Source organism: Channa argus, chromosome 5 (assembly GCF_033026475.1).
Source record: "Channa argus isolate prfri chromosome 5, Channa argus male v1.0, whole genome shotgun sequence".
In the NCBI taxonomy this organism is placed as follows: Eukaryota; Metazoa; Chordata; class Actinopteri; order Anabantiformes; family Channidae; genus Channa; species Channa argus.
In genome coordinates, this window is record NC_090201.1 from 17,782,037 (window position 1) to 17,797,656 (window position 15,620).

Here is a 15,620-nt window from a genome sequence, read left to right on the forward strand (position 1 = left end):
CACAATGAGGACTGTATCAAAGATGGACCTACTGAGAAATACTTACAAGAGTAATAATAATGGTTATGCCCAGTGAATGAATTTACTATGCCATAATATTGTCAACGAAAAAACAAAAACCTAATAAACATCTTATCCATGAGCATATTTCTTTATTAATCACCCAATTATGTCTCAAAAATAAGAATTCTCAGTAGTTACAAAAATATTTACATAAGTCATGAATACCAAGTTAAAATCAAGTCTTTTATCAGTCTAAATCAAACAAGTATCACTTCCTCAAAATTGTGACTTAGGTCTGATTCTACCCAAGTCTTGTGACTCAAATCCATCACATCTGCTGATAGTTTACAGTGTTTTATTATTGATCTGTGAATACTGCATTTGGCTATTTTTGACATTTGTGTTTGTTGCATATCTTCTTGTCCCTTTTTTTTATTTCATTTTTGTTTTATTATTTTCATTTTATTTTATTTCTCTTTTCAGACAAAATCCAATAAACCAATAAAAAAAAAGAGAGAAAGAAAGAAAAGAGAAAAAAAAAACACTTGAATTTGATGGTCTTACAGCGTTGCTCTTCACCATTGCTCTTCATTTACTGGCTGCCATCCACTCGTCAATCAGCAGCAGAGCTGAGTGAATGCAGTGGTCTTGCAGAATTCATTGTTTCAAGTTAAGTGTAAACCAACCTGTATGTAAGAAAACCCCAAATAGATCTGCAAGCCATCCTTAATCAATTAAACCTACACGGCAGAATGAAAGGCCTTGCCCTGTCCTGTCAGACTTTGTGCTGATTGGATCAGAAGGTTGATGTTAATGAAAACCTCGGGGAAAGGATACCTCGTATTTCAAACCAAACAAGTGTACCTTGTTTTGTTTTGTTTGGCGGTTGACATGGTCACTACGTGTTCTGTTCACTGTATGCCATCTGGTTATGTCCCCGCAGGTTCAGTGTTGTTACTGTACTGTACCTGTCTTCTTTATTATTGAGTAGAGTTGACTCTTGTGGTTTATGTTTGATAAGCCTCAGCAGGAACCTGACCCCTACCTGCTTACAGGCTCTGGCAGTATTCAAGGCCCGTCTAGTAAAATATTGAACACAACACATGTGCTGACAAAGGGACATCCTTACAATGAGAACAATAGCAAGGGAAGTGAATTCTGATACCTTTATTTTTGGGGTTAGTGAAGTGCTGCAATGTACTGGTGCTGTGTGCACAGTATTCATGGTTAAAATATGCTTTTGCAACATTTACCAAGTAAGCCTCACATTGGGATAAACCCGGTGCAACCCTAGAAGCGTGTTGGTCCTAGTTTGTTTAATTACATAGACTTTGGCTTTACGGTGCATGTTATTGATGCACAGCATGTTACCTTCTATAAAAAAAATTAAACAACATGAATTACTTTCATCACAATGGCAGTTTGCTGTTACAATATCTTTGGAAATTGGACTCTGTGCTGAATGTACAGACGTACAACACTGTTTTAAAGGTTACAGTTTTCAATTTATTTAAAGAAGAATGCAGTCAAGCTTAATTAGAAATTAATTAAAATAAAGTTTGTCCTGCTATTAGAAAAATGTCTCAGTCCACTATTAAAAAGACAAAAATCCAATAGCAGTTTTGGACATTAAGCTTTATTAATCTCTATGACCCTGAGCAGCATCTCCTCAAAGGGGTATTGTACTCATACAATTAAGAGGCAGTTATTGTAGATCATCTCCAGTGGTTTGTCAGAGAGGACTTGAGTTAACCTTGTCACTGCAGTGCTCTGTAAGGGTGCGTGGTCCCACCAGTTTTTCTTATCACTCAGCCTTTTCTCTCGTGACTGACTGTGTGCCTTAGAAGTCAGTAGGCTCCATTACATGACATCATCTGGCTCTCAGTATCAAACTATAACGCAAATATAATCTTCACATACCGAGTCAGATGATTATCATAAGATCTCAAGTCAGATAACAAAGAATATAAATGAATGAAGAAATTTTAGAGGTAATCTTTTTTTTTTTTCTCAGAGCAACACAAATGTAGGCCACTTAGAAAACATGAAGCTATTGATATGACACTTGAAAATTTCATATTTCTTTAAAAATAATTGGTCAATGTTTTGTTAGTCACTGCAGCTCTCCCCCCACACACACATGCAGTCACAATCACTGTCATATAACACACACACACACACACACCTGCATAAAGACACGGACAGAAAACCTACTCCCTGTTTCTGTCTATTCCTTTTCACTTCTATTGAATCTTTATACAGGCCATCCTATAAAAATATATTAGATAAACTCCCACATCCTCACTTTGACTCCCGCACATGTTACATCATCTCTGATGCTACATTTCTTTTTATCTTTTTGCATTGCCAGTGTAAATCTTGAAGGGGATTGACCAGAGGTAGCACAGTGAATTTTGTGTATTTAGAAATTTCTTTGATTTGAAATATCTAAATGAGGTCTCTGTGTACAATCAGATCAATTAAAAACACTGAGTGAGACAAATATGAGATTAGTTATCGCAGTCAAAAAAAAAAAAAGGCTCTCTTGTACATGCTTAGAAAACTTTAAAAGCATCTGCAACAGAACCAAAGACCTAAACAAATCTGTGACTGACAGCAGAGGGGTCTGTGTGGATGACGATTGGCTCAGAGACGCCAGCTTTAGGAGGAAGATGTTATGAGTAGTCAAGATTCTGCATTGCTGCAGGGGATATTAGTCAGATGGCAGCCAAGTGTGGTGTGCTACTGTATGTGAAATGTTTGTGGATGTCATGGTGAGCCTGCTTAAGACTCGCTTTACCTCCCCAACTCCCCACTTATCATTTCTCTCTCTCTCTCTTACACACACACACACACACACACACACACACACACACACACACACACACACACACACACACACACACACACACAGAGAGAGAGACACAGAAACAGTCATTGTCAGCACAGATGTTACTGTTCTACCTTACCTATACACTACAGTACATGTCAGAACTGCAGCAGATGCACGATGGCTTCAAATCCATTCAAAGAGCTCTTCTTAGCTTCCATGACTCTAAGCATCTACTATGAGTGAATCTTGAAATTGAATTTTTTATTTTTTATTACAAAAGATTGAAAGGGTTGTTAATTTATATATGTCTTGATAAAAGTTACAAATGAGGCTTTAAGTTTGTCTAGTTTGTTATTACAGCCATTATTGGAGTGTTAAATGTCATAAATCAATGCCACCTTTGCTGCATGACTGTTAATGTAATTTTCTGCGTTAACAGAAACCTTGGGAAATCGGGCCTGCGGGTGTCCTGCCTTGGATTAGGTAAGAGTGTCTTGCATTATTACAAACAATGAGAAGTTTGCTGAACTCCAAACTTTGCGTACAACTTTATGGGGGAAACCGATAACTCTATAGTCCTTTAGTTCCAGCTGAAGCCCATTGCAAGTTATAAAACATCAGCATCTCTTTTCTTACACAGTATGTGTAGTATTGGTTTAATTGCTCATCTGTGGGCACACATGTTTTTGTATTTATACTCATACTGTGATCCCCCCACCACTATCATTCTCTTTAGGAACATGGGTGACATTCGGTGGACAGATAACAGATGAGGTGAGAGCAGATGGATTTTTTTCACCTTCCAGCAGTCAGGGGTTGAAAATGGAAACCTTCCATATGATCTGGCATCTACTAGATTTCCGAATAAGTCTATTTTTATTTATAGTAACAACATACTGCCAGGGAGAGTCAACACCCAGAGAATAAACACATTATAGGAAGGCAAAGTCATTGCAGGCTTTCTTTAGTCTTGTGAAGGAAGATTTATTAATTAATAAGCCCTAACACATCATATCAGTCTGCTCTCCATTTCTTCTCCCCTGCTCTCTCAACAGATGGCAGAGCAGCTGATGACTCTGGCCTATGAAAATGGCATTAATCTGTTTGACACAGCCGAGGTATACGCTGCCGGAAAGTGAGTATACTCTGTGCCACAGGTCACTCATCAGTGATCAGTAACAACAATTAATATTCTGACTCGAAAGCAGTTAAGGATAACATACTCGTTCTTATGCTTGATAGTTTTGTCTGGGGTGAAGCTGATCTCAGGTGGTGGTAAACTCTGCAGGGCATGAGAATATATGCTCCATACAGGTGTGCGTTCTGGAGAGCTGTGTTGTCTCTGCTGTGTTGTCTTCACTCATGGTAAAACAATGTCTCATGCTCAAAGAGTCAAGTCACCCAAATCTGATCCTGAAAACCTTTTTCAGATAGTTTTGAGTTTAATGTGTATAGAAAACCTCTGGAACTTGAAACTTCAATTTAAACTTCAGCTCCACTGAAGAGACAACAAATGCCAGACTTTCATCACAGATTAGAGATTGCATTTGGATTTTGTTCTTGTTTGAAAACTATCTTTTTTAGTATGTCATAATGTTATTTCTTCTGTGATAATATAGTGGCTTCATTGCTTATCTCTTTGAACAAACTCCTGACATTAGCATAATGGTAGTGGATGGAAATGCACTATAATTAGCAATGTCTTAAGGAAATTTGGGTAAAATGTGAATATTGTCAAAAAAAATGTATTTCTCTCTCTCTTCAGGTGCAAACCTGAAATTACAGCTTTTAACATGTTGACATTTTTACAGTAACAATTGAAGGATCAGATGTCATTGTGCAGAATACAGGCACAAAGCCAGTGAAATGCGTATAGTCTATAGGTCTACATTTACAGACCACTAGTGGGGATATTTTAACTTCAGAGAGCAGCCCTGTATTACCTTTTAAGCTGTCTGTACTCATGGTTCCAGTGTGGATTAGTCTGTCTTTGTAGTAATTTGGGTGCTTTGAAATAATCTAAGGGATTATCCTTTAAAAACAGTGTCTCTGTTTTAATCCTAGAGAAGAAGAATATTCTAGTTTTTTCATTATATTTAGACAGATGCATTAGAGTGAATCTGTGTAAAAGAAAATAAAGCTATGAAAAACGCAGTAGGTCTTTGGTTTTACTCATCTAATGCCTCAGCTGCTGAGTATCGGTGTTCTGGAGCGATTGCAGCAGTCTGTTACTATAAAAACAGTAACAACGTCGATCTTTGACACAGAAGTATTGCTAACACAAAACAAGCCACAGTTTGATAGCATGTGCAAATGTTTGTGACAGTATGTCACACGACTTTATATGTGTTGCACAGGTGTTAATCCTTCACCTGCACAGCAGTGCAGAGAAGCTTCTATTATTCCTGCTTATATTTGCAGGAATACAACAAACTATACAATTTGCACATCGGAATAGAGAGAGCTTTTATGTGAAGTCTTTAGTTCGGGCTTCAGCCAGACAATGTGTTTACTGTATCTGTGTGTGGACACATAAACACAACACAAACCAGGTTTGTAAGCTGGGCTCACACTTATTGCCCTGCTCATGCTCACGGATTGACAGCTTCTGTCTGTTTGTTTCTGGTTTCTCTCTACAAAAGCAGCCATAAAACAAACATTCAACACATGAAAATGATTAATTATTGATTGGGATTTCTAACTACAGTGTACAGGCTGATGTTTCTCAGACATATTAATAAATATATGTATTTGTTCTTCTTATCCTGTTATCAGCAAAACATTGCATCAAAGAACTTAAAAGTATGCAACTAATTAGCAGAACATAATTTGCCTCTTCATTTTCCTACAGGCTTAGACACTATGCTCTAGATGCATAATAATCACATGATATTGTGTGAGACCAGTGAAAAATTGGTAGAGTAATTGCAGAGAAATCTGAAAGTAATACATTATTATAAATCCATGAATAATGCAGCATTATGTCACTGTTTTTGCCCAAAGTCATAACATTGATTCTGCAGTGGAATAAAGACCCAATTAGTAGATGGATGAAGGAAGTCAACCTGCTCTAGGCTCCCTGTACCTTATGTTTGGGCTCTCAGATTACCAAGGGCTAAACACAGAGTGGTGTGTGGGTGTTTACCGGAGACTTGCACACATTATAATGCACATTATTGCACTCCAGGGGGAGCTTGAGTGTCTGTTGTTTAAAAAAGGTGTTGGTCCAGCTGGCAGAATCTGAAATAGCCAGTAGTAGTTCAGCACCTGCTTTACTCATGCTGCTTGTTGTATCAGCAAACTGTAGCAGGCAAGCATGCAGAATAAGATTTACATTTTAATACTTAATAAATGAAATGCATAATTATATAAAAATAACCCACATGCTCTATGCAGGGCTTAATTTTAAGCTTGACCCATAGAAACAAAACACACAGACAAATCACATTTAAAATGAAAAAATCTTCTGGATACACATACCAGAGTATGTACCTATTTGAAACAAACCTCACAGCACCACTATAATCTGTCACAGCACCAGTATACAGCATCAACTTCCATTAATCATACCACCATTTTAGGCAGAAAGAATTAAGTGAAGATTTATTTATGCCACACTTTTCAAAACAACAGACAAAGCTGGCAGCTTGTATTTGCATTTGTGTTCTGTAGCTATGATCTGCAATAAGGTAACAATGGTTGAAGAATCAGCCAAGCTTCAGACTCTTAAATTCAGCAAAGGGGCAAGCTGTAAGGAGAAATCCAGTTTGTTGGTTAAAAATCTTACAGTATTTGTGATGATGATGTAGTTTCTAGTAATGGGTCATGGTAAATGGTAAATTATTACAAACTTGTAGTTCTTGCAGTGTTTTTGAAAGATTCCTCCGATCTCTGTTAGATTTGCCTGGTTACATAAATGTTAAATACAAAAATAGACCATTGTAGTCAGAATGACCATTTTACCCAAAGACTGTTTGATTTAGAAGTAAGGATGAGTCTGTCAGTCTGTTGACTGAAACTTAATTTTTACCATATTTACCAAAACTGCTGCTCTGGAAGTGTCGAAAAAGATACACTGCAACTAACAGGAGCACTAACTGGCTGTATAATAGGTGAAATGAATTGTGGTCCGTGTAGTTTAACACCATTTTGACAGCAAACGATTTAATGAAAATCTCATTGATTGCAGCAATCTTTATTGATCACTTCACCCAAAATGAATCAAAGCAAAACTTAAGGTACTCAGAAATGCCCAAATACATTTTATAGCACAATTTTATCTTGCAATGAGGTTTCTCATTATTTGTAAGAGTGAAAAGACTGGGAAGACATTCTGTTGACAGGTTTCTGCCCTAATGAGCCCCATATTGAATGTAATGTCACTCATTAGCACCCATGTGGCTGCTAATGAGTGTCATTGTAGTGGCTCCACATTGCAGCTGGGCGCAGGGCCTGCTGACACTGACCCAGCAGCTAATTCAAACTCGCCAAACCTAAACAGCTGCTCTTTCCAATGAAAGATCCCTTATGCAGGATACATTATTTATCCAGAGTTCTTTTTTTGTTTTTGTTTTTTAAATTATATATGGCTGGAAATGAACTTTCAGACAGCAGGGTGTGAGCACTCTTATCATTTCATCTGATCTTTATTTATGTTATCTTTTGTCTGTTTGGTTCACAGGGCAGAGATGGTGCTCGGAAATATCATAAAGAAGAAAGGATGGAGGTATGAGGCAGCCCTTAATTGGGTGTTTTTTAATTTCCGTCCCAGCCAGCCTCCCTAATCTTGTATCATCTCCTTGCCTGCACATATTGGGAGGCTGTGTGTTGTGAACTGGAACGGTAAGGTGGGGAGATGAAAGATTAATATGGGCCACATGCCATGATCACACTCGGTGCCCCTCTTCATAAACACTTAATAATGGATGAACTTCTGGTGCCTTGTGTTTTTACTTTGTCAGCCCTGGATTGGCATTTGTGTAGCTCTGTCAGGTTATATGCCAAGAACACTCATTCATCAGCACTGGCTGACTGTTGGTGCAGTCACACTTACTGTGGGATGTGGGAAAGTGTGATATTGAAAGAATAAAGTAGAAATGCATAATTAAAGAGAAGATCTACTGTTAATGCACACAGGTTTAGATGTAGACCTCACCTTTTTTAAAATTTTTTATTTTTTAAGTACAGCTCTCCATTTGGCAGGTGTTGTAACAGCTTGCTTTCATTTTTTCATTTTCAGACGTTCCAGTCTGGTGATAACAACAAAGATCTTCTGGGGTGGAAAGTAAGATTTATCTGGTTGCTTACAAATCAGAAATGATTCTCTTGTATATTTTTTTTTCTTGACTGATCAAACTGATCTTTTGTCAATAAAGCCAAAACATTTATTAGCTTATATTCAAGAGGGATATATATAATAATATTATTTGAGAGGGGCAGGTTGCATCATATAATCAAATCATGCTATTTTATTTATTTATTTATTTATTTTCATAGAGCGGAAACTGAAAGAGGTTTATCCCGAAAACACATAATAGAAGGTAAGTAGCACCACTGTAGATTATGGGAATCCCCTTCACTAACTGTTTGACAGTATGCACCATAAAAGGGGTGTTTATGAGGAACTTAATGTACAGTAGTGTGACCGATTCACTTGCTAATAATTTATTATTTCTAGGTTTAAAGGCTTCTCTAGAAAGACTGCAGTTAGACTACGTGGATGTGGTTTTTGCAAACAGGCCTGACCCTAACACACCCATGGAAGGTAATGCTTCTACCGTCCCTACTTCTTTACTGCTTTTGAATTTATGTTCTCGGCTCTCAAACTCTGCTAACCTATGTTTTTGTCATATTGTGCATAAGAACATGTACCTCTTTTCTGTCTCTATGACTACTGCAACATGAAGACTAATAAAAAAAATAAAATAAAAAAAAGACAGAAATGTCTATTTTTAAATGCTGCATGTTGTCCTGGTGCTTCCACCTCCACAGTCAGAATGAGGATAGAAACTGATGCTGGAGACCTTTAAATGGCAGAGTGTTAAATGTGTATGTGCTCAGCTGGTCACACAATATCCATCTGTTCCTCGCTGGGTTAAGTTTGGTCAAAGGTCATGTTCAGGACTCCAGTTTCATGTTTCACCACCTCTGGCTATTTCACAGTACTTCAATGTTTTGTTACTCAGACGTATTGGCTGTTGTTTGATGTAAATGTCGAGCCAAATCTTATGCCCATGTGCCCTTTAACGACTGCACACAGTTCATATGGACAGCTGAGTCTATTTCTTCAAATCTACAGTGGTTAAACCATCTGCTATATTTTACTCTGGCAGTAGCCAAAGGGTAGTATTCAGGGGGAAAAGGAGGTGAACTGTTCTCTGAGCCAAGCATCCTCTAGATGATAGGAGGCTGATTTGTTAGTCCAATACATCTGCACTTAGAATGGCTGGATGGAGAATAATTTGGTTGATACAATGCTGTTTTGTTATGCTCCTGGTGCTGTCTGAGATGCCCTGATTGTTATCTAACATGCTAGCATGCATGATAGCTTTAAATAAATTACGGTGCTGTAGTGACTGAACAAAATAATAGCCAACTCGGTGCAGCATTTGTTCAAGCCTGGACTGCATAATATTGGGGGGGAAAAAAACACTTTTTAAAATTGTATTTAACAAAATGTTTTTTAGCCCGAAAGACTAGTTCAGTTTGTCAACTAGCTGAAGACACCTTGTCTGTACTTAGAGACTTGTGGATTTTTACGGTGATGCCATTGTCAAAAGTCAAGTGTGTCTTGTAATGAATAGATGTAGTCCTCATCAGAATAAATCACTCAACATCCCGATTCCCTTAATGAGGTTTTCCACTTCTTCTCTGAATAGCCTGGCACACTGGGATTGCAAATGATTACAAATACATCTGTTACAGAAGCTGCAGCTCAAACATACGCATTAGGCTACTGGGTGATTGTCTGGTCTACAGAGTACTATAGGGAAAACACTGTAGTGAAACAAACTTCTGTACAAATACAATGTGTGTAAACTGTGTTTTTAATGTTGTTGTTTATTTTTCCATGTGCAGAAACAGTCCGAGCAATGACACATGTGATAAATCAAGGCATGGCCATGTACTGGGGAACATCCCGCTGGAGCCCAATGGAAATAATGGTAAGATTTACAGTGTCTAAATAGAAAAACAAAAACACATATTGCCAAAAATCACTGTGTCAGCTGGGCTCATCTGATGGAGCTGTGGAGGTGCATCAGCCTAAGAGGTTGTGGCTCCTTATAAAAGTTGTCCTGTACTTTCTTGTTCTGTTTTTTCCTTTTAGGAAGCGTACTCTGTGGCACGACAGTTCAACCAGATTCCCCCCATCTGTGAGCAGGCAGAGTACCATATGTTCCAGAGGGAAAAGGTGGAGGTCCAGCTACCTGAGCTCTTCCATAAGATAGGTGAGCAGCAATGGATCACTGGTTGAGGTTTTTTACTTTAAACAATGTTGAGTTTAATATTGCAAATTTAACAAAGTATTACAGAGGGTTTAGCTCTGTGGCACAAAGACCTAGAGACCATCAAGATTTCCAGTCTAGCTTTGATTAATAAAAATAGACAAAATAAATCAAATCTAATTTAATTTAAATAGGCCACTATCACATATTTGCTTCAAGGGGCTTTACAAACTCTATAACATTCGGAAAAGGGATTTCCCCTTCCAGAGTGAAAGACAGGCAAGACATACCAGAGCAGCAAAGTACTTTACATTATGGACAAAAATGAATTACAACATTTATAGATTCTACACATATAAATAACATGATTCTTCTTTTGACAGGATGAATGTTTAACATGTGGAGATAAAACCTTAGCTGTGAATTCTCAGTGGTCTTAAAGTCTGAGATCACATGAGCCATTGTCAATGGTTTTGATACTCACCTTCTTGTTGTTAGGTGTGGGGGCTATGACATGGTCACCACTGGCCTGTGGGATCATCTCAGGGAAATATGACGGCAGAGTGCCTCCCTACTCCAGAGCCTCTTTGAAGGTAGACAAACCTTGCACGCTGTTTTGTTCTGTATGCCACTTTGATTATCTTTGCTGGTGTCACCCTTGTGTGCTTCACTTCTGGTTGCTGGTTGTTTGTGTGTTTGTGTCTTTCAGGTTCTGTAACTCATACATCACATATCTGTGTGCTTTCTGTGCCATGTTGATGCCTTGCACTGTGTACCTCGTCTCAAGCTGCCAGCTGGTGTCAGATTAACACACGAGCACAAATACATAAGCTCAACAGTATTAATGCTAACACCTTTTAAACTAAAACTATAGAATTAAATTGGTAGATGAATCGTGACGCAGTTCAGTATGTTATTCCAAACAACTCGTGTGTGACCTAGAATAATTTGTTTAGACTTTTTTTTGCTCTAAGCACAAGGGAACAGCCACTTTAAATGAGCAATAATGGGGAGAAGATTTAATGCGGTGAGCACTTACAAACCCAGAGGAATACTGGTCTTCAAAGTGACAGATGAGCTGTGTGCAATAACATAGTTTCATCAACAGCCACACACTGCACGTTATGTCACATTACTTTTGAAAACAAAATATTGGTTTCAAAACTGCACCTTTTTATATTATGCAGAAGCCAAGACTGGTTTAATGCAATGAGCTGCCCTTTGTGTTAGAGTTCAATGGCATGTTGTGGATTGTGTGTCAGTGACTGTCGAATGGACGTCTCCTGGTTCATGAAACTAGCTCTCCATTTTGGTGTTGTGCATTATTTTTTGACAACTTGTGTTCAATGTTGCCTGTAGATGTTTGTGGTATTTTGGCTTTTTTAATCAGTGATTATGCTTCTAATGTTATTGTATACTCGCACTATCAAGTTTAACATTGAAATATAAAGTCATGTTTTGAGTCATCTGAGAATTTCAATAGTGTTTAAATGCATGCACGTCTTAATGTTTGTAACCTTGTAATTACAACAGAGTTTTAGTAAGTATATCTGGAGCTGCGTTTCCCAGGCTCAGAAGTAGACAGCACGAGACAGAGTCACATGTTTAAAAACAAGCCCTGGTGACACAGGAGCTGCTGTGCATCGGTGTGAGCAGGGCTATGTTTTTGAGCAGGTGTGCTGTGTTTTCGACAGGGTTACCAGTGGTTAAAGGACAAGATCTTGAGCGAGGAGGGCCGACGTCAGCAGGCGAAGTTGAAAGAGCTGCAGGCAATAGCGGAGCGGCTGGGCTGCACCTTGCCCCAACTCGCCATCGGTACGCAGATACACTCTGCCGCTCTCTCTCTTTCTGTCTGTCTGTCCGTCCCTCTGCCTCGGTTAGGCCGAGGTCAGCAGTGCTGTCGCTACTTTCCACTGTAGGTGTGCTGTGTTGTCCCGTTTTTTGTATCTGTGTTGTAGACTACTGTTGTTTTCAATTACAAATGAATAACAGAACAAAGTAAGTGGCAAACACAAAAATGAATATAAGAAGGTGGATGGTGTGTGTTAAAGGGAAATAACCAGGAGACTGACAATTTGCAGTGTTCTGAAAATGGACTGACAGTCCCCCAAAGACATTATAATAAGATGCTGCAAATATCAACCTATGGAATGTAAGCATGTTTACAGCGTTATTTGTTTATGCAGGCCTGTGGTTTTTCAGTGGTGTTAGAATGTTTTTAATAGTTTACAGTGTCAGCATTAAAATAGCATCCCTGACATAAATCACTTAAATGACATTTCGATTCACTGCCAGGCAGGAAACTGAGAATGTGCAAATCTCGAAGACGCACGACCCTGCGAGGGCTGTTAAAGTATCAGACTTGAAGGACGCAGCAAGTAAATCTGGGACTGTGTCTCCTATCTCATCACAGATCTCGACAGATGTTTCTCTAGTGCAGTAAAGCAGTGTCACAGATTAGGTTTCACGGCCCATTAGTGGGGTCCCTCATCTTTTCCAATTACCATAAATCCTCACAGCAATCCTGAAGGCAGCACCAGAGATTTATATCCACCTTGTAGTATTCTAGATCACTGAGGCACTCTAGCATTAAATAAAAACTATATAAGTGACATACTCCTTTATGCCTTTAGCTTGATGCTGAGGCCTGGTGCTGATGGAGCAGGTGGTGAATTCAGGAATCTAACTGTGGTCATGAGGAGAGTTGGTAGATGTGGGTCTCTCAGTGACCTGAGGCCACTCAGGCATTATTCTGTGAAAATCTGTCCTCTGTTCTGATTTGGGAAATATTCACATGCTGGTGTAAGATCTGTGCAGAAGCATAATCCTGCTGTTTTTACAGTAACATTCTTCATCCCTTTATGCTATAATCTGCTTAAGAGAGTGTTTTCCTCAATTCCAAAAGCATGCAGTTGCATTCCATAATACAGCTCACAATTACAATAACACAGTTTTATTGGTTTGTCTGTAAATAAAGTCAGATTTGCATAAATTTAGTACATTTACCTGGAGTTGAGGACTATTTTAAAGTATTATAAAGTACCTAAATATTTCCATTTTATTCTACTTAACTACATTTCAAAAAGAAATACTGTAGTTTTGTTCAACATAACAATTTTACAACAGGTATTTTGCAGGTTAAGATTTAACATCTAAAATAAGATAAAATTAACTAACCAAATGTTGTACTGTGTACATTTAATTCATACACATACTGTACTGAAAACATGTAATCATTTGACCAAAAAAAGTGGAATTCTGATTATAATTTAACTAAATGTTGTTCTATATAAATAATTGATAATCCAGTCCTTGCGGGACTTCATTTGCATTTTGCAATGAAGTTGTGGGAACCAGTGAAGGTGAAAATACAACCCCAGTTCCAAAGAAGTTGGCACAATGAGTAAAATGTAAATAAAAACCCCTTAGAATTATTGTGAATGGTCTTTAGCTCTATTTTTTGCAGATAGGCCTGGAGTCAGACATTTCTTTTCTTGTCAGAAGTAAACTTATTTGCTTTTGAGCACAGTTTTTACTTTAAGGGATACCACATAGCGTAAGGAAGCTCTCATTTACAGCTGTCATGCGAGATGCTGGGTCAAATTCTCTGAAAAGTTCTAATGATGGACAAAATTGCAAGGTTGTAGAGAATTCAGTGGGATGTGTTAAATTTGTGTTAATTGTCCAATTACAAGATCATGAATTCCTGGAGGGTAAAGATTTATGTCACTGCGTAAACACTAATTGAGGGAATAATCGTCAGATTCATTCATAATGAAAACATATTGAAGTCCTAGAAATATTCTGCTACACAGAGAGTGCTTTTAGTTGTTCCACACTGACACTCGTTTTTCTCACTTTAGGATTGTAACTCTACTTGTAGTGGAACATGTTTAAGGTGTTACACCTTGTTAGTGTTTTGGTGTGAACATTTGTGGAAATCTATAATTCCTAACGAGTGCTGCAGTAGCTTTCATGTTTTAGTAGCTTTGTAGTTTCTAAAGAAGTCATTTAGCATGTTAAAGATTGTAGCTGGGATACTCTGTGTGTGTGTGTGTGTGTGTGTGTGTGTGTGTGTGTGTGTGTGTGTGTGTGTGTGTGTGTGTGTGTGTGTGTGTGTGTGTGCGCGCACATATCCATGGTAGGCGTGTCATTGTTGTTTACTGGTCTCCTGCAGCATGGTGCCTACGGAACGAGGGGGTGAGCTCTGTGCTTTTAGGGGCGTCAAACACTGACCAGCTGATGGAGAATATTGGAGCGATACAGGTGAGGCCAAAAAAATTAAGTGTGTGTTTGTGCATGTGTTTGTTGTTTGCAAAGCAAATGAGTGACTAAATGCGTGAAAATGTGACCTGACCTGACCTCTTTGATCATATTTATGCCTCTCAGTCCTTAACAGCAGTCTCCTCTCCCGGGTACATCTTAGCCTCTCAGGCAGTTTGCTGCAACACGCTTCGGTGCTTTACTGTACTAAGTTAATAAGGTCAGCGGAGTATCAGTTGCCAGGGGGATTGGAGACAAGCTCACGACCACTTCTTCCTATCCTGATAAGATGCAGGCCTTTAATGGGGATTTCAGACGAGTGGGGGTTTAGTTACTCAAATTTAGTCTAGCCTCTAGTAAAGAGCATCTCTATTCTCCTGTTTGTTTATGTGTTGTGTGTGTTTAGACACACTGGAATACTAAATCTGAGCACGCTGTGTATTTCCTTTCCCTAGAGCCGGGTAATATTTCAGTTTTGAAATGCTACGCTCACATTTCCCAAGGGCTCTGTAGTTTTCCTTTTACAGACTCAGAAATAGAAAAAGTTAATTTTAAAAGTCAACACAATATTGTTCTTCTATTGCAAAAGATAAAAAACAAATTAGTTCTGTATTACATGGGAATAGTTCTAATTTAATTTCATAAGGGAATAAAAACAATGTTACAATTGACAGTACATTTTTAGAGACAGTATATACAAACGGTCAAAAATATATACCTATTAATAATTACAAAAAAAATACGTAAAAATTACAGCGGCCCTGTGAGGCAATGTTAAATTCTTTGATAATTGCATCAACATGGCATGTAAGGAAATGAACTCTCCCTAACATAATAATAAGAAGAATACACAATCAGCTAATACAATTTTTCTTTTATCACAACAAAAATGGTCAGTGTATAAAAACAAGTGAAAATGTTTACATCCCCTTAATAAATTTAAAGTTACCTTTAATTTCTGTTGAAGGAAGATTTGTATTTGCTCGATATTCATTAATTCTGTTGATGTAATAAATCTTTAAGTAAGGGGATGCAAACTGTGCACCTAACTGCACAATATTCACTAGTATGAGGTT

At 38.1% G+C, this 15,620-nt stretch overlaps 1 protein-coding gene across 6 annotated transcripts in view; it reads left to right on the forward strand.

The window, feature by feature from the left end:
* Window positions 1-15,620, forward strand: part of kcnab2a (potassium voltage-gated channel subfamily A regulatory beta subunit 2a) — a 79,045-nt gene that overhangs the window by 58,424 nt on the left and 5,001 nt on the right. For all 6 annotated transcript variants that reach the window (XM_067504974.1, XM_067504976.1, XM_067504975.1 and 3 more), the window contains 12 exons: window positions 3,276-3,319; window positions 3,573-3,610; window positions 3,892-3,971; window positions 7,518-7,562; window positions 8,076-8,120; window positions 8,333-8,376; window positions 8,514-8,600; window positions 9,914-9,999; window positions 10,164-10,284; window positions 10,780-10,874; window positions 11,976-12,096; window positions 14,459-14,547. In XM_067504974.1, coding sequence (XP_067361075.1) covers window positions 3,276-3,319; window positions 3,573-3,610; window positions 3,892-3,971; window positions 7,518-7,562; window positions 8,076-8,120; window positions 8,333-8,376; window positions 8,514-8,600; window positions 9,914-9,999; window positions 10,164-10,284; window positions 10,780-10,874; window positions 11,976-12,096; window positions 14,459-14,547 — 895 coding nt within the window. The remainder of the gene's footprint in view (window positions 1-3,275; window positions 3,320-3,572; window positions 3,611-3,891; window positions 3,972-7,517; window positions 7,563-8,075; window positions 8,121-8,332; window positions 8,377-8,513; window positions 8,601-9,913; window positions 10,000-10,163; window positions 10,285-10,779; window positions 10,875-11,975; window positions 12,097-14,458; window positions 14,548-15,620) is intronic.